The sequence below is a fragment of the Meles meles genome, chromosome 6, assembly GCF_922984935.1.
Source record: "Meles meles chromosome 6, mMelMel3.1 paternal haplotype, whole genome shotgun sequence".
NCBI lineage: Eukaryota > Metazoa > Chordata > Mammalia > Carnivora > Mustelidae > Meles > Meles meles.
In genome coordinates, this window is record NC_060071.1 from 65,999,152 (window position 1) to 66,018,491 (window position 19,340).

General features: G+C 37.5%; 1 protein-coding gene across 1 annotated transcript in view; it reads left to right on the top strand.

Annotated features, from left to right (window-relative positions):
- Nucleotides 1–17,154, top strand: part of SNAP23 (synaptosome associated protein 23) — a 37,749-nt gene extending 20,595 nt beyond the window's left edge. The window contains exons 2-8 of the mRNA XM_046007615.1: nt 111–214; nt 757–798; nt 1,223–1,271; nt 2,011–2,128; nt 12,190–12,348; nt 13,990–14,134; nt 15,708–17,154. Coding sequence (XP_045863571.1) covers nt 158–214; nt 757–798; nt 1,223–1,271; nt 2,011–2,128; nt 12,190–12,348; nt 13,990–14,134; nt 15,708–15,773 — 636 coding nt within the window. The 5' untranslated portion in view covers nt 111–157 and the 3' untranslated portion in view covers nt 15,774–17,154. The remainder of the gene's footprint in view (nt 1–110; nt 215–756; nt 799–1,222; nt 1,272–2,010; nt 2,129–12,189; nt 12,349–13,989; nt 14,135–15,707) is intronic.
- The last annotated feature ends 2,186 nt before the right edge of the window (nt 17,155–19,340 follow it).

The following is a 19,340-nucleotide window of genomic DNA, read 5'->3' on the forward strand; positions in this document are numbered from 1 at the left end:
GCTAGCTAAAGATATAGATAGGCTTTTTTATTCTGTTTCTCAGATAATCTGAATTCCATAAACCCACCCCCTTTGTTTAAACAAACCCTTTTGTATCTTTATTCTTACAGAATATCCACGTTTCACTTTCTGTGCTTATCAAAAGTTTTAATTCATCATGGATAATCTGTCATCAGAAGAAATTCAACTGAGAGCCCACCAGGTTACTGATGAGGTAAATGTTATACTTGGAATAAGTAATTCACTTTTCTCAGTGGAAGGATGAGAGGACCTTCTTAGAAGTCCATTTTGGCCTCCTCCCTGTCCCTTTATGTCCAAGAATCCATTTTCTTCAGAGTGCCATTGCTGGCCCCTTAGTTTTTCAGCTTACCAAAAACTAAACAAGTGAAAGCAGCTTGTATGATTTTCTTTTTGTGTCATTGTTTAACAGTTACTTACAACAAAGATACTCTAGATTTGAGGAATTGGAAACATCTGTGTAATGCACCTAGATTTCTGCTTACATTAAACTTTTATAAATGCTGCTAACTTTACCCTCAAAATTTTTTCTTAAGGAGCAACTGGTAGGAAGAAAATAACTAAAATTACAGTGATCAACTTTCTTATTTGTTTGTTTTTGTTTTAAAGGGGGGGAGATATGGCTGGACTGGGTATTTAAAAAGGGAGCAGCATCATGACTATGTGATCAGATTTTTATTTTTATTTATTTTTTTGGCTACATATTTTAGAATACTAAAAGCCTGTGTTTTTCCCTAGTCTCTGGAAAGTACGAGGAGAATCCTGGGTTTAGCCCTTGAGGTAAGACAATGCTTAATCATTAAGCAGAAAAATTGTACAAGAGGGATCTTGATAGCACAAGCTGGAATTTGTGTTAGGAGTCAGAAGTATATGGTATCAGTAAGCTTTTATTATTTGAAACCAGCAATTGCTGAACTTGTCAAACAATGAACTGATGGGCCGTTTTTGTTTTTCCCATTGACACTATATAGACTATGACAGGGAAGATCAAGTCACCATGAATTTTGACTTAATTATATTGGGGGGGGCGGTTAAATATGTTAAAGTTTGTTGCTGTGGGATATTAGCTTTCTCTGTAGCTCTGATCCTCTGAGAACTTGGGTTTCTAAATGATTCTCTCTTGCTATTAGGCCTTATAGTTTCTATTGTTTCTATTGCTTTTGTGTTGTGTTGTATTGCGCTCAGCTTTTTTCTCTTCTTTTAGTCTCAGGATGCAGGAATCAAGACTATCACTATGCTGGATGAACAAGGGGGTGAGTTGCAGTCATGGCAGAAACTCCTGATTTGACTTACGATGCCAGAAAGCCCTTCCAAATCAGCCATGTCTAAAATTAAGCCTTGGGAGTGCCTTCCCTATGTAAGATAAGAGTGATTCATTTACTTCCTTTTTCTGATTGGAATTATATCCTGTTTTTTGCCTGTTTGAGGTGGGAGCAACAATGCCCAATTGTACACCAAGTATTTGTCAGGTAGCAGGACTGTGTATATTTGTCACTTGTACATTAGATACTGTGGTATTCTAGCATCATTTTCAGAAGTCAAGTTAAGTCCTTAAACAGGTTTAGATTCAGGTAAGCTTGGAAACATTCCATTTGAGTTGGCCCTGAGCAATTTGGCCTAGATTGATTAGACTTATGATAGCCTTCAGGTTTTGGACTTACTGAGAGAGAGAAATGCTGGGGATCCAGTCTGGTCACAGTACACCTAAATCAGTTGCAAGGGTGATCTTGAAATAAAAGCCTTCACATGCTCCTATTATACAAATTTCTTTAAAGCATGTCTTCCCACAATAAGAAGCCAGGTGCCTCGGGATCAGTTTGTGAAAGATTGTTCTCATGTTGGGCAGTTTGTAGTACCTTCTGGCACTGATAAAGTCACTGGGATGGATTACTGGTGGATTCAAAGTTGAAGTTTGCTGTTCCATATTAATAGTGTCTTCTCACTGTAACTGTGAATATAACACAAAATGTCACTTCCACAACTTACTCTTAGAACAACTAAACCGCATAGAGGAAGGCATGGACCAAATAAATAAAGACATGAGAGAGGCTGAGAAGACTTTAACGGAACTCAACAAGTGCTGTGGCCTTTGCGTCTGCCCATGTAATAGGTGAGTTGAGAAATCAAGTCCTTTTTAAAATGAAAGTGAGAACACCCCACTCTCCCGTCCTCCAGGAAGGTCAGAAGTGTGCCTGGGCCTAAATAAGGAACTTTGTTAGATAAATTTCCTTCAGGCAGAACAAACTTTTCATGTAAATGGGCGCATTCACTGAAAACCGTGGCTGAATTTAGTCAGTCCTTGAATCAAGTCTCAATTTCGTTTTTTAATAGTACACGAAATATAATATAGGAAATAAACATCTGGCTAATACAGAGGAGGATGGAGTTAGTGTCTTTTCCTTTCAAACACAGAATATTCACAAAATACATACTCTGTGGTAGGCACATGAGGAATGGCCAAGGGAGTAAAGGACTTGGATCCTATCTTCAAAAGACCTATCGTGTGATGTGATATATGAAGGAGAATAGCCAAAAAGTAGAAAGTATATACATCTAATGCTAAATCATGTGTCAACTGAGGACACAGAACTGATAAAATTTGGTTTGGAAAAATATTACAAGAGAGTGAGGACTTGCATTAGACTCATGATTAGAAGGATTTGGATGAACGTGGAACCACAAACTAGGGAAGGCATTTCCTAATGTAAACCCAAGTTATAGAGGAGCTTGACTTAACTGAGCTGTATGATTCATATAGATGAGAAGTGAAAATTAAGACATACATAGGTGGACTAAGGGGTAGATGGATTGGAGTGGCGTATATAACTGCCATAGTTAGGAACCTTTTGTAATCTGGGCCTGTGAGGTGAGGCCTTATTAGTGAGATTAGAGAAAAAAGTATAAGTCAAGGGAATTTATTTTAAAGCAACTAATTGTATGTCAAACACAAGAAGGGAAAAATCAAAGAAGCCTCTGAAAATTTGAAGTTTCTAGTGAAGTAGGAGATGAAAAGTCTTCAAATTTTTTGTGTATAAGTGTATAAGATTATGATTGACAGAAAGAAATTCATTCTTTTTGGTGACTCCATTATGAATATTGAAATTCCCTACTTACTCTTTAGTAAACCAAACTCCATATAGTTGACAAATATTTTATGTATTTCGACCAGGAGGAGGTTTGGGTTGAGGCAGTTAACCATTATCTTCCCTTCTGTCTGTTATTAACAAAACAACTTTGAACTTTCCCCTTAGTTGAAATGACAACGTCTGGAAATTGAATGACCATCCTTACTGCTGAGAGCATTCATTTGAGAAGAGCTTCATAAACATTAGTACTTGATCTAGTTGTCTCAGCTGGTATGGTAAACCACGAGTGGGATGCAAAGGTTTACATACTCTCAGCATTTTTACTTCTTAAGGAGTTGGGAAAGGAGGAACTTTTGTTATATTGTCATACTTTTAGATAGGTGTTTTCATGTGACAGCATTCTCTGCCATCTCTGCAAGAGAAAATAGAATTAAGTTGCTTATTGGTCAACTTTAGTGTTTGTTTTGAGCATAACAAATTAAAATTTGACAGTATTCTTCCTACTGTTATCCATTGGCCTTCTATTCTAAGACAAATCTGCTGGCCTGTTAGATCTTGGTTGACTCTCTAAAAGTGCATATTTAAATAATGACTTTAAACTTAAATATGACCTGTCCATCAGGGCATAGCAGATTACCTTAAGCAAACAAGTTAGAAATGCACAAGTTTTTTTCTTTTTTTAATCTAAACTCTTAACTATATTTTGCAAACTTATGCTTTTCTTGTGTGTTCTGTGTACCCTTTCAAAAGTGCAGAGGAGAAAAATCAAATGAATTTTCCTGAGATTACATATTCGGAGAAGAGAAAGGCAGAAGTCATCCTCCTGAGAACAAAGAGCAAAATCACCTGAGTCAGGGATTGATAAACAGGAAAAACAGTGAATCCTAAGATAGTCTTAGAAAGTGGGAAATAGAACTACAGAAGTATTAACTATTAGTTAGTATTATTATTTCACTTTGAATATCCTAGCCAAGCATAGGTAGGGTTTTTCAGGGACACTGGTGAGAGAGAAGGTGTAATATGGTCCTGAGGCAGTTTGCAGGCTCTCACGTCAGCAGAACCCTTTCTCAGTAGGTCCAGAGAATGCACTTCTTAGCAGATGGAATGAAGGGGCTCCTTATAAGAGAACAGTTGTTCCCTGAAGAGAAGAGAGTGATATTCCAGCTTAAAGATGTCAGATTTTAATTGCCTTCCTTGCATCTATCTCTTCTTTATAACATTGACTTTTTGGCCTCTATGATATCCTCATCCTTAGCTCTGTGTACTATTATTCCTGCCAGTGTCTTGATCTTTTTTATCTGCTAATCCGGGCTTTAGTTAGGCTTATTGTATAAATAGCCATAACATGAGCTTCTTCAAAGGTAGATCATATAAGACTAGTATTAATTCTGGTAGTAATAAAATCCCAGGTCCACAATCTCTTATCTGCCACTTAGAAATCTGAAAATCTCTGAAAACCAAGGATTTGTATCCCCATAATGTGCCACAACTCATTAATTAGGCCATTAAACAACATGAGTTGAAGCTATTTATAATCTTTATCCCACTTAGTGTAAATGCTAATTTGTTTCACTACAGAAATACTCATGTATTTATTGATTATGTGGTACACTCAAATGTCTCACATCCAAGGGTTTGGATGAGATTTGTGGGCCTATATGTTAAATTAGGCTTTTATTATTTTGAGCACTTTCAGTTCAATCCTAACAGTAACCTAAATATGAAATAGACTCTTCTTACACCATTATACATATGCAGAAACAGAGGCACAAAGAGGTTATACCAGAAATGGAAGAGTTAAGATCCAAAACCAGTCAGAGTCTCAGCTTTTAACTATATAGCTACATTGCTTGACTTTGGCAGGAAAAGAATGAACCTTTTTGTTGTTGCTGTTAGATGTATTGCTATATAGAAAATGTCTTGAGTAGATTTGTTCTTTGAGATGTTTTTTTGTTCGGTAGTTTTCATTGAAGCCAGCTCAGCAAGTGAAACAGACATAGAAATAGCTTTATTTAACAGAACCCTGTATTAGAAGAGAATTTTAACATTAGCTAATTATTTTTAAAGGACTACCGGAATTTAAACAGACTACCAGGATTAAACTTTAAAATTGTGAATTGGTGTCATCATCTTTGATGGTAACTTTGATAAGTTGTCATTCTAATTGTTAAACCAATTAACAAGAATTTAAAAGGAAGCACCCTTTAAATGGGAAGTCTCAGTATAGTAAACTTGCTGGTGTCCCAGTTTAACTGTTCTCAGACAAGGTATTCTTCTGTCTGAAGATGCCTCTCTTCAGTGTGTACTTACAATGTCAAACACATAGTTTGAAGACAAATTGGTATTTCTGGACCACTTATTAGAGAAATTCACAGTTGGTACTACAGATTTTCTACTATTCAAGTCTTACTGAGATGTAAAAATTCAGCTCTGATTGTTAAAATAAATGTTGAATTATATTTTAGTCAACATTTGAATTTTCTCCCTCCAGCCTCCTCACTGCAGATACAAAGATGAGTAAGGTATAGCTCTGGCACTGTTTCATTTGTCATTACTCTTTATTTTGGGGAGGCCTGACATGGTACCTGATATATAGTAGGTGTTCAATAAATACTTGCTGATTGAATGTCCTTAAGAAACTTGTTGGCTGATGGGAGAGTTAGACATGTAAAAAGATTTTTTTTTTTAAGTTAAATGCACATGAATATATAACAGAAATAATTAGGAGAGATCTGTAATCACCAAGAAAGAATGAAGAAGTCTTAGAACCTCTCCATTAGTTTTCACCTTCTCTTCATAATGATTTTCATAATTTTAGGGAAGAATATCATCACCCAGACATTCTTAAGAAAAATGAAGTGTGCTCTGGCTTAAATTATTTTCCTGTGTTTCTTTTTATCTAGATTCTCAGATGTTCGTTGTTTCTATGAAACCAGGCAGGAATTTAAATGCATTATGTTTTTAGAATTCTAAACTTGCTTCTGTTCTGTTTGACTGGCATTCACTCTTTTCTGCGTTTTATTCTCTCACTTGATTAATCTCTTCCTTTCTAATCTGCTTACTAAAAATGAAGATTTAACATCAGGAGCCGAGCTCAGTAACTGATCAAAGGGAACTTTAAGATGCAGTAAGATGCAGTCTTGTGGCGCAGTTTGGGCTGTTAATCTGCTTTCTAAAGGTGATGCTTCAAATGGTTTTTCTGTGCATGTGCATGGATTTTGTGAATGGTGGAGACTGTCTTTAAAATTGTCCTGTGGTGTGTAATGTAAAGTGAATTTGTTCTGGGTGTTGTATACCAAAAGATGGACTTGACAAAATGTTCTTAATTTCTAATGCCCCCCTTTGATTAATGGTTCTGATAACTAAGTTTTTGCTAAATAACATTTAAGATTATAAAAATAAAAACATCCCTGAAGTTTCTAATGAAGTTTTAATTAAGGTGATGTTTGTAGTTAATTGCTTAATCCTAGTTCTGATCAAAAGTAAGGGAATTCAAGCAAAATCCACCAATCTCCATAGGACTTTGATTTCAGAATCCTATCTTCTTTTACTTCCCTGTGCCTTTCCGGTTCCAGAATCAAGATTTTTCCTATTTAAGAGTTGCTTCTAAATGATTTGGATTCTCCATGATTTAGGCCACTTACCAAATTGGAATTAATTGCCAAACTAGTCATCTTGAATACCATTTGGAACATGGTGGGATATAAACTTAAAATGTTACTTTATCTGGTATTTTCTTTTTTTTAAATAAGGATTTTCCCTCTTAATCTGCTCTGTAATTCCTATAATGTCCCTATTAGCTTGCTCTGGTTTCATGCTGAATTAATACAGAGCTAACTAATCTTATTATTTTTTTTTTTTAATGAAAGTTAAACCTAGTCTACCTACTGTTAAGTATAATGTTCGACTCCTTAATTTTGGATCTTATTAGGAACTGTGAAGACCATGGTTAAATGTTAGAAAATTGAGCATATGATCTTTACCCTTTGTTTCTTGCCCTCCTTTTTTCTCCTTCCTGTAGCCTGATCACCCAACACACACACACACACACACACACACTCATTACATTTGGCATTTATTTGGTCCCTTTTCTTCCTGATAGGAAAGAAGTAGAGCTAAAGAGAGAGAGGAGGAAGCAGGTTCCCTGCTGAGCAGAGAGCCCGATGGGAGCTCGATCCCAGGACCCTGGGATCATGACCTGAGCTGAAGGCAGAGGCTTTAACCCACTGAGCCACCCAGGCACCCTTATTTATTTATTTAAGTAAGCTGGGCATGGAGCTCAACACAGAGCTTAAACTCAAGACCCAGAGATACAGAACTGAGCTGAGATCAAGAGTCGGAAACTTAACCAACTGAGCCACCTAGGTGCCCTGTGATCATATCTTGATACTTGTTTTCTGCTTTTATACAACAGTTTCTTGAATTGATTAAGGGTTATTTCAAATTCTTATTTCAAATTTGCCATCTTATTTTTTTCTTTGTTTTTAAAAAAATTTTATTTATTTGAGAGAAAGAGTGCACAAGCAGGGGGAGGGGCAGAGGGCTCACTCAGTAGGGAGTCTGATGTGGGGCTCCATCCCAGGACCCTGGACCCTGGAATCATGACCGAGCCATCCAGACACCCTCAAACTTGCCATTTTTGAATGAGTTATTTATATGGGAAAAAATGGTAATGATTATTAAATTCCTCAGAACTGACAAGGTAAATCTAACTTTCCAGATGGCATTCTTAATAGCAGTTCTATCACAAATTTGCTTAAACATTTTATCATAAAGTCTAATTTTCTGCTCAGAAGGGCTGTAAATTTTATTAAGCAAAATAATTCAGTCACAGTTCAGAATCATTTCTTACTGTAGGCCAAAACAACTTGGGCCTAGTTGTCTTTTTTTGTAGCCATATTCCAACTATATTCAGTTCCTGTAGATCTCAAAGCTAGGGAGTGTTTATAGGCCAGAATAGTAAACATGCCATTTAGTATTCTGTGCACTTAAAGGCATGAACTATTAAGTAAGGATCAGGTTGAGATCCAAGCCAAATAATAGAAATATTTGACTAATGCTTTTCAAAGAATTTATATCCATTATCAACAGAATCTTTTCATGGTCCTGTGAAGTATTCATATTGGTACAGCATTGTTGTTTTATTGTAGTTTTACACATAAGGATGTATATGGATCCTTCGATCTAAGCCAAAGGAAGATGCTTAACCGACTGAGCTACCCAGGCATCCCCAAAGGGTCTTAAATGTTTTAAAGGTAATATTTCCCAAACCTGACTGAGCCAAATAATGGAAGTTTTTTTTTTTAAGATTTTATTTATTTATTTAACAGACAGAGATCACAAGTAGGCAGAGAGGCAGGCAGAGAGGAGGAAGCAGGCTCCTTGCTGAGCAGAGAGCCTGAAGCGGGGCTCGATCCAAGGACCCCGAGATCATGACCTGAGCCGAAGGCAGAGCCACCCAGGTGCCCCAAATAATGGAAGTTTGCTTAAGGTTCTACAGCAGTAGAATGACAGGTCTAGGATCGGAATTCATGTCAATATATTACAAATCTTGTGGCCTTTAAAAAAAGAAAAAAATCTTGGTGTGTACTTTTGCTTTGTCCAGATTAATTTCTCAGTTCTCAATATGTAGAAATACTAAGGTAGACTGCTGGAGTAACTAAAATACACTTTCTGCAAGAGATTGGAAGTCCCTTAGACAGTGTTTCTTTTCCCTGGCTGGGAAGGTAAATGAGCTTTTGAATTTAAATAAAACAATAATAACAATAAAAGATTCCTTGGCTCTACCCCATATGTACTAGAACAAAACTTTTAGCATGTAACTTACACACATGTGTGTTCAAAGGCCTCCATATTGCCCTGTGCTTAGTCAGGTTTGGGAAATATTACCTTTCAAGCGTTCAAGATCCTTTGGGGATACCTGGGTGGGTCAGTCGGTTAAGCATCTGCCTTCGGCTCACGTCTTGATCTCAGGGTCCTGGGGTGGAGTTCTGTATTTGGCTCCTTGCTCAGTGGAGAGCCTTCTTTTCCTTCTGCCTGCCACTCCCCCTGCTTGTGCTCTCTCGCTCTCCCTTTCTCTCTCTTTGTTTTAAGATTTTATTTGTTTATTTGACAGAGAGATCACAGGTAGGCAGAGAGGCAGACAGAGAGAAAGGGGGAAGCAGTTTCCCTGCTGAGCAGAGCGCCTGATTAGGGGCTCTGTCCCAGGACCCTGAGATCATGACCTGAGCCGAAGGCAGATGCTTAACCCACTGAGCCACCCAGGCGCCTCTCCCTCTCTCTCTGACGAATATGTAAAATATTAAAACATAATAATCATTTAAGACCCTTTGAAGGAAGACAAACAAGATTGAAACCATGATCATCATTGTTATTAGATGAGTAGCTGCTTGACAATTCCTTAAAAACAGATAACTTTCAAGGGTATTTCACTTTGGTGGGACAAACTCCAAGGTGATGGCAAGTGGCAGGGTAAACTGGAAGACATTACCTAGAGTACACATGCTGAAAGAGACATGGAGCAGCCATGTGGATGAAGATAGAAAATGAGCACCATTTAAAAATCACCTCTTCACAAACATGCAGAACATGTCGTAACTGCATGAGAAAAGTGTTTTTTCCCAACTCATTTGAAACTCATTTGAAAAGCAGACTGAACCCAGGGTGCCTGGGTGGCTCAGTTGGTTAGACAACTGCCTTCGGCTCAGGTCATGATCCTGGAGTCCTGGGATCGAGTACCGAGTAGGGCTTCCTGCTCAGTGGGGAGTCTGCTGCTTCCTCTGACTTTTCCCCTCTCAAGCTTGCTGTCTCTCAAATAAATAAATAAATAAATAAATAAATAAATAAATAAAATTAAATCTTTAAAAAAAAATGACAACCCAGTGCAAAGCTATAAAAAGAAAAATTCAAAGTCACCTTTTTATACCTTTCCCCCTTAGTATTGGAACATGTTTTAGGATCCAGTTCTCTTAAAGGGAGAAGGAATAATAACCTTTCTGATTCTTTGTTTAGAACACAGATGATGCTTTCATTGGAATTCATTCATAATATCATATTGAAACAATTCATTTGCATCCTGAGCCCCTTGTATCTAATTATGGAAAGAAGAATTCTCAAAAACTTAAAGGAATTTCAAATCTTTTAAGACCCAGAAGGAAGTTGGAGCATGTGTGTATTTCTTGATAGACCAGGAGCTGGCAGGCCCTGTCCCAGAGTACTCTTTATGTACAATGACTCTCAGAAGCATGATGAATTCCAGCCCTCATTCTTTCACTTCTACAATCTGACATCCCGATAAAAGCTGCACTTACCTTCTGTTACTTTTTACTGATACATCTGGTTATTAACTTTCTGATAAACTTTCATGCTGTTTATTTTGTTTACTAGGTATTCCTCTGCTTTAGCATTTTGTCTGAAAACTTACCTTATTAACAAAGAATACATGCAAATGGGTTTCACCAAACTAACAGATAATTATTTATAAATAATCATTTAGAAAAGTATATCCCACCTTGTTCCAGGACAGATTTAACATGGCTTGTTAATAAATTGATAAATTAATTAAACATAGTAGCACAAGTAGGAAATTGTGAGAACTTAAAGTGGAACCAAGAAAGGCACTTCGATTAGTTCTTCAATGTTTATAGATATATTTACCTTTATAGTACCTCTTATAAAAAAGGTGGTAGTACCCTTTCTATAGCATTAATGACTTAAAGTTTAGATCCGATTCTAGGTTTGCCAAAACCTGGAATGTCTATTATGTCTATTAAAGAAGGAGCTACAATTTTCATAAAAATTTCTGTTTTTGCTGTTTTGTAACTTCCTTGTTAACGTTATGTGGGATAAATCAGAGACCAATATTACAGCTTTATACTACTTTTTGTTTGTAGAAAAGTAAAAATTAAAATTAAGAATGAAAAATGTACCTAGCCAAATAATCAGTAAAAAAAAAACTTGTGTTATTTTTTTGTAACATTAAAAGTCACTTTACAAGACTTTTTTTCTTGCCATTATTACTAGTCATTTAAAAGTCACTTTACAAGGCCTTTTTTCTTGCCGTAATTACCAGTTTGAGTAGTAAATCCCTAGATAAAATTCTGGCTTTGACTACATCAGTTACATCTAACGTGTATTATATATTTTATTTTTAAGAGGCTTGGATTTAGGGTTTTTGTGTTTTTGTGTTTTTTTTTTTTTTTAGGAGGAAAAGTAAAATCTTAAATGAAAAAGCCCTAAGTCAAAGGATTTGTAACTGGTACCAGTGTGGTCAAGATGGTTATCATTGGCTATTCAATTTGGAAATAATTCATGCCTTTCTTTCATGATGTTTGGTTTTTGTTTTTGTTTTTAATTTAATGCAAAATTCTAGCTTTAAAAAACAATCAGCTGGATTTACTCTGGTTCAAATAAGTGGGCAGCTGGGGTCTGAGTATTGCCCACTCTGCTACCTTTCTTTTCTCTTCCATCCCTCATCAACTTGGGAGATCCCTCCAAGGAACCTCATAAGGCATTCCAGAACATCTTTCCTAAGGAATTTTTTTTCCTAATATCCATTATTTTCTTTTCTGAAGACTGTTACAGGCCAGGGAAACCTGAAAAGTCAAATATTTTGCTACTTGCTAACTTTTTAGTGAACATTTTATGTAAATAGTTGAACTTTTTTTTTTTTTTTAAGATTTTATTTATTTATTTGACAGAGAGAGAGATCACAAGTAGGCAGAGAGGCAGGCAGAGAGAGAGGAGGAAGCAGTCTCCCTGCAGAGCAGAGAGCCCGATGCGGGGCTCGATCCCAGGACCCTGAGATCATGACCTGAGCCGAAGGCAGCGGCTTAATCCACTGAGCCACCCAGGCGCCCCAAATAGTTGAACTTTTAAAAAAATGTTTAATGTCAGTGGCCTTCACAATTCATCTTTTTCATATACCATATTATAATGGAGCATAGCATAGCTAACCTAGATCTAGCTGTACGTAGCTTTCATGTTAAGGATGCTAGGGTCATCCTGAAAGTAAAAAAACACTAATAATTACAATTCTTCCCCTCCTGCTTTTCCGTATCTCTCTACAATCCTGACTCTTACACAGGACAAAGAACTTTGAGTCTGGTAAGGCCTACAAAGCAACATGGGGAGATGGTGGAGACAACTCTCCTAGCAATGTAGTATCTAAGCAGCCAGGCCGAGTGACAAATGGTCAGCCTCAACAAACAACCACTGGAGCAGCTAGCGGTGGATACATTAAACGGTATGCCAGCTCCTTCTGATTTTTTTTTTTAACCCCTTTCCTAAATGAATGGCTCACTCAGGGGAATGGGTATTATTATACATGAACCCTAACTCATCAATTAGAAATAGTGTTTATTCCATTTGAAAAATGCACTTTAAAATCTGCCTTCTGACAAAATGTTGACTGGTTATTGACTTTCATTGATAGATTAACTTTTCTTTGTATTTTTCAGTATTTTGAAAATTACCCAAGTAAGCATATTTTACTTCTGTAAATGGGAGAATGTGTTTTAAAATGTATCATGCAGGGGCATGTGGGTGGCTCAGTCAGTTAGGCATCCAACCCTTGATATCAGCTTAGGTTTTGATCTCAGGGTCGTGAGTTCAAGCCCCGTGTTATTCAAGCCCTGTGTTCATGCCCAGCATGGAGCCTACTTTAAAAAGAAAGAATGTATCATCAAGAGTTAGAGGTTGGCCAAATCCCTATAAAGATAACCGTAAAGGATCAGATAGTAAATATTTCAGACTTTGCAGCTACTCAGCTCTGTTGTTGTAGGGTGAAAGCAGCCATAAACAATATGTAAGCAGGTGAGCGTGCCTATATTGGAATAAAACCTTATTTACACTATCAGGTGGTGTCGTTGTGCACTGAAATAAAGTTCTCAGACACCAATCTGAGTGGCCGTGTGGGGCTGCCTCTGCAAGGGAGAGCAGCAGCCTCTGACTCATGCACATAGCTTTTATTTTTTTTTATCAGAAGAGCAAGGACACATGCCTCCAAGCATGGGGAAGGAATACAAAGTGATGGCAAATATCTTGAAGCAGTCTGGCATTTTCCCCTATTCGTAGGCACCCAGGATGCTTGGGCTAGCAATCGCCAGGTGCAGAAAGGAGAGACTGAGGGTTACATTATTTCATAGCTCCCAACTTATGCCCTGCCCATACAGATCATGGGATGCCGCTCCTGCCAAGCCATTGTGTTCAACAGCCCAAGAACAGGAATGCTGCTGATGTTTCAGCTGCTTCCGTGCTCACTCCTTAGGGTTTACAATATATTCTTTTAACCTGTGCCTTGCCCCAGAAGATCATGGGATCCTGCTCCTCCTGAGCCATTGCATTCAGTAGCCTGAGAACAGGAGTGCTGCTGATGTTTCAATTGCTTCCACAGTCACTCCTTAGGGTTATATTTTCTAAGAAATACTTTATAAGATGGCAAGCCAGTTTTGACCTTTGGGCCAGAGTTTTGCAACCTGTTTTACAGCAGTGTTTCTTTAGACTTAGTCTGCATGAGTTACTTGGGGGTTTATTAAAACCTAGAATGCTGGGATTCACTTCCAGTTTGATTCAGTGGATCTGTAGTAGAGTGTGAGAATTAGCATGTTTTCATGTTTAATTAAAGTTCCCAGGTGATGCTGTGATCACTCTTTGAGAACCATTGTTCTAGAATTGTTTCTTCTCCTCCATGGCCTTAAGACATTTGTGCTCTCTTTGGTCAGTCTTTCAGTTTTTACTATGGAATGTTTTCTGAGAATGGTAACCTACATTCCCAGGGGTCTAACACTTGCTGAAGTCATTTTGGTTACTTATTTTTATGAAGACTAAGCCCAGATTTAGTCCATTTTATAATTCACCAAAAAGCTGAACTGTCTTTTTATGATAGTATAACTAACGATGCCAGAGAAGATGAGATGGAAGAGAACCTGACTCAAGTGGGCAGTATCCTAGGAAACCTAAAGAACATGGCCCTGGACATGGGCAATGAGATCGAGGCTCAGAACCGACAAATAGACCGGATCACAGAAAAGGTAAATGGTCCTTCAAAATTCCCTCAGGAATTTGAGACACTCACAGTGTTTTAGTACTGGACATCTGTGCTTGATACTTTTTGGGGAACAATAAGAGAAGATCTTGTCCTCACAGGACATGAGGTGGCATTTCGAACATACTGAAAAATTATAGCCGGGTCTCTACTATCTCTTGTTCATGGGAGTTGGTTCATTTTGAAACCAAGACCTTAGAATGAGTGGTTTTATTTAAAATTTCACACATGAACCTTAGAGTCTACTCTAACCTTTGGAAGGGCTATATTTTTCCCCCTGAATGACCGTGTTAGCTTTTGTAGTTTTACTTTGATACTAAAAAATTAGTAAGTTCCTAAATCCTCATCTCATGAGTCAGAAAGTGAAAATCAGTTCTGCAGAATGGTTCTTGTGGAGTGGACACACAAAACGGGGTCCTGTGAGTAAAGAAAAGATGGAATTGCGCTTTTTTTTTCTTTTTTTACTTCACATGATATAAGAGATACTGAAAATGCAGTTGGGTTCAGTGTTTGGATGTGCCATGTCTAAAAGCCATTCTTATTGTTATTATTTCATTAAAAATCTCAGGGTCCCTTAAAGAATGTGGTGAGTTTTGGGGTACCTGGGTGGCTCAGTGGGTTAAGGCCTCTGCCTTCGGCTCAGGTCATGACCCCAGGGTCCTGGGATCAAGCCCTGCATCAGGCTCTCTGCTCGGCAGGGAGCCTGCTTCCCTCCCCAGCCCCCCTCTCTGCCTGCCTTTCTGCCTAGTTGTGATCTCTATCAAATAAATAAAATCTTTAAAAAAAAAAAAAAAAAGAATGGGGTGAGTTTTTAAGCTTGGCTCTGTTGAAATCACTTAACAGTGGATTTCACGGAAGTAAACTGTTGTTCATAAGATGCTTTTAGAGCTGTCCTGTGGGTTTAACATATTACCCATCTTTTTAATTCAGATATTGATGTGGATGGTAATAAATCTGTTAAAAAAATCTTGGAGAAAGTTCTTTCAGTCTTTCTGGGTTAAACCTAGAGTAGTCTCAGATAAGATTCTATGATTCAGTTTAGGGAACTCCCACAATGTCCACATCTATAGCAGAAAGCATTGATTATAAGATGCATCCCAGTTAAACTATGAAAACATACTACAGAATTCATGAAATACTGGCAGGTTCTTCTGTTAAACCTTTGTCATGTTTATATTCCGTTTTCCCAAATGAATTTCATTCTCTCTCTCTTCTTGCCGAAAATGAGTTGTTTGTTTTAAGATTTTATTTATTTATTTGAGAGAGAGTGAATGAGAGAGAGCAGAAGAGAGGGGAGGATCAGAGGGAGAAGCAGGCTCCCCACTGCAGGGAGCCTGATGCAGGACTCGATGCCAGAACACCGGGTCTGTGACCCAAGCCAAAGGCAGTCACTTAACCAACTGAGCCACCCAGGCACCCCTAAAAATGAGTTTTGTAATGTAACTTCATGCTTCCTGAATTTTCTCAGTGTGTCATTTACTCCAGATGTATGAAATTCAACTTTTAGTAGAGTAACTTACCTTGTAACATAATGCTGATACCTTTTTTTTTCCCCTTAGGCTGACACCAACAAAGATCGTATTGATGTTGCCAATGCCAGAGCAAAGAAACTCATTGACAGCTAACACTGCTGCTGTACTTCTTTATCGTGTATTCACTTCTCTAGCTCCTCCTTCAAAGTCATTACCTTTTCAGAGTTTGACATTTTGGTTCCATGCTCTTTTTAATCAGGAGATAATGTGCAAGAAGGCCAGGAGTACAGACCCCTATTCATTTATGATCTCTTTCCCTTGAGGGTATACTACTGCTCAGACTTCTAGTATTTTTTGTCCCTTGGTTCATAGTCTTAGATTGGTTTTTATACATCATATATAGTATTACTTTTCATCCTCCTCATTTACTTTAGCAGGTTCTTTTGCTTTCAAAATTTGGAAGCATTGCCAAAGACAGCCATGAAGAAGGAAGCTAGAGGCAGGGGGAGCGAGCACAAGGAGGAGAGGCAAGAGATAAGAGGTTGTTACCTCAGTAAAACCTGCAGGCCACAAAGCAAAAGTTGCATAGCCACAGTAAAGATCTAGTTGGGTTTAATTTTTCAATTTAAGTTGCAGTTATTGCCAGTTTAGGCTACTACTTGGTTTCAGAGCTTTTATACACGATATTTTTGTTATACATCACAACTTGGCAACCTCTGCTCCAAAAAAAATAGAATGACTTTTTCAAAGTGCGCTTAGTTTCTGAACGTTTGGTGATTTATGTATGTACATAGACAGTGATCCCATTTCATACTGCACCATACAGGAACACTTTGTATAAATGAATGACTTTTTATTTTCACATTATTAGTACTATCATGGTCCCATTACATGCCCATTAACCTCGTAAATTTGTTATTAGTCTTTGAAGAAAAAAATATGTAAATATGTATTGTAACATGAGAATTTCTCTTTAAAGCAGGACTTAAAATTTTTTTGGAAAAGTTTGACAAAATATATTACGTGAATTCAGATTTACCTCAATGTCAAGAATTATGTTTAGATAGGAAAAAAGAAACTTGTTTTGATCTCAGGTAGAAAAATAGTTAGATTGCCTTGAGTTTTTTATAGCTTTAGACTTTAAAAAAGCTAGACTTTATTCTGTTTAACTAAAAGTGATTTGGAAAATTATGCCTTTGGTTTAATTATTGATGATTGCACTATCATTCAGTTAGCCTTGTAGATTGAATTATGTCTAGAATCACATTTATTTAGATCCTGAACAGTGTTATAAGAATCTGATTGATATTTGTCACCTTTATTTAAGAAGTAGTATCTGCACACTTCGAAGCTATTAATATGGATTGGTTTGACCAATACCACTGCTTGATCTTTACAATTAAATTTTATAACTAACTAGTGGAATTGTTCTTTCAAATAGGTAATATGTTTCTGTGACTATTTGGTGGGGGCTGGGGGGCAAAAATTTCATCAGCTCTTAACAAACTGAATAAAGCAAAGGTCCTTAAATCAAGAAGCACTCTGATGGAAAGCTGCCTTTATAGCACCTTTCCCATTTTTTATTGGAAATACTGACAGGACTTTTCTTCCTACAATTTGTCATGAGGGTCATTTTAATTATTATTAGTCTCTTACTCATTTGAGCTTTAATACACTAATGATTGAAAGGATGTTTATACACTAGAACTACAAACCACTTAGTGAAGGTACTGTTAACACGAGGACTTCCTTAGGCTGAAGAGGAAAATATTTAGAGTGAGATTCAGTCAGGCTCTCTGGAACAGAAATGCTCCATGCCAAAAGGAGTAGTTTGGCAGGTGGTGGTAAATGTGTAAAGAGAGAAAGTATAAAACATTAGGGATTGTGATACACCTAAATTAAAAAATGTTTTTCATGTTATGGCTAAAGGCAGTAGTTCTGAGGATACCAACATGCTGCCCCCACAATATAATTGGTTAGAAGTGTAAGTTAAGGCACTCAACTATCTGAATTTATACTCTGCCACCTGCTGAGACTGTAAGCCCATTTCTATGCCTCAGTTTCTTTGTAAATGGGGATTAATAATTCCTCCTCCATAGAGTTGTCACGAAAAGTCAGTGTGGTGATGCCATGTCAAGAACCGAGAGTAGCACCCAATAAATGCAAGAGCTTAATAAATTATAGTTGCTATCCTGTCTTCGGTGGAGCTCTTTTGGGGTCAGAGTCCATTTGTGAATTTGATGAAAGACAACAGCCTTTCTCCCCAGAGAAATAAACATAAACATGAATCACGCATAAGTAAAAATCACGCCTCAGTGGGTCTTAAAAGCCTATCTGTGGATCCCAGGTTACAAATGCCTCCAAGAGAAAGAAAGAAAGGGAAAAAGAAGAGAGATGAGGTCATAGAAATTAGGTCCGTAATGCACTAGAAATACAAGCTGTTGACTTAAAGCCTTTTCTGATTTTCTACTGTAACATCGTGTGGAAACTTGTTTCCATTACTTTTGAAAGTAATGTAACAAAGTAGTTAACACAAGCTCTAGAGTCTGACCACCTGTTTCAAATTTTGCTTTAGTCATTTACTTATGTAGTCTTGAGCATAACACTAACCTATAATTAAGGAGTTCAAAAATAGTATCACCCTTGGGGCACCTGGGTGGCTCAGTGGGTTAAGCCTCTGCCTGTGGCTCAGTGGGTTAAGCCTCTGCCTTTGGCTCAGGTCATGATTCCCAGGGTCCTGGGATTGAGTGCTGCATCTGGCTCTCTGCTTAGCCGGGAGTCTGCCTCCCGCCCCCCTCCTCTGCCTACTTGTGATCTCTGTCAAATAAATAAATAAAATCTTTTAAAAAAATTGTTTCACCCTCAATTTAATTTTTTAACACTAAGTTCCTTCTTCAAGTTTCCAGTCTCATAATAACAGTGGTATTTATCCCCGATAGTTGCTTGTTTCTTTCCTCCTTCACTCTTTTTTTTTTTTTTAATATTATTTATTTGTCAAAAGAGAGAGAGAGAAAGCACAAGCAGGGGGAGCCAGCAGGCAGAATGAGAAGCAGGCTCCCTGCTCAGCAGGGAGCCCAATGTGGGACTTGATCCCACCACCCTGGGGTCACGACCTGAGCCAAAGGCAGAGGCTTAACCCACTGAGCCACCCAAGTGTCCCTTCCTTCATCCTTGTTACCACGCTTCAACTTAGATCTTTTCATGTCGTGTGTGAATTACGAATCTCTCTTAACCCAGACAGACATTCTATATTCAATTGCACTTAAATTAGTTTCTTTAAATATTATTTTCTCTATTAGGTCACTGTCTTATCAAAATTCCAGGTTATCCCAGTTACATTCCTAATCAGATTTGTATTTTTTTTTTCAGATTTGTATTTCTCAGATTGATAGTCAAGTTCCTTATTCTCTAGTCATTTGTTTTCATCCTTTTTAATGTAGTATTTGCTCTAAGTCTTCTGTTTCTATATGACTCGCTGACTTCTATTTTAATACCGTACAGGTGAAATAAATGGCACCGTTTATTGATTGCTTACTCTATCATGGGCACTCTTCTAAAATGCCTTTATGTATCTTTATACTACATCCTTCTAACAAACCTGAATGGTTGGAGGTATTCTCCATATTACAGATGAGCATAAGTTGCTCAAATTCACAAAGCTAGTAAATGACAGACTGTGTATTTAAACCAGGATCTTTCTGACTCCAAGACCCACGATCT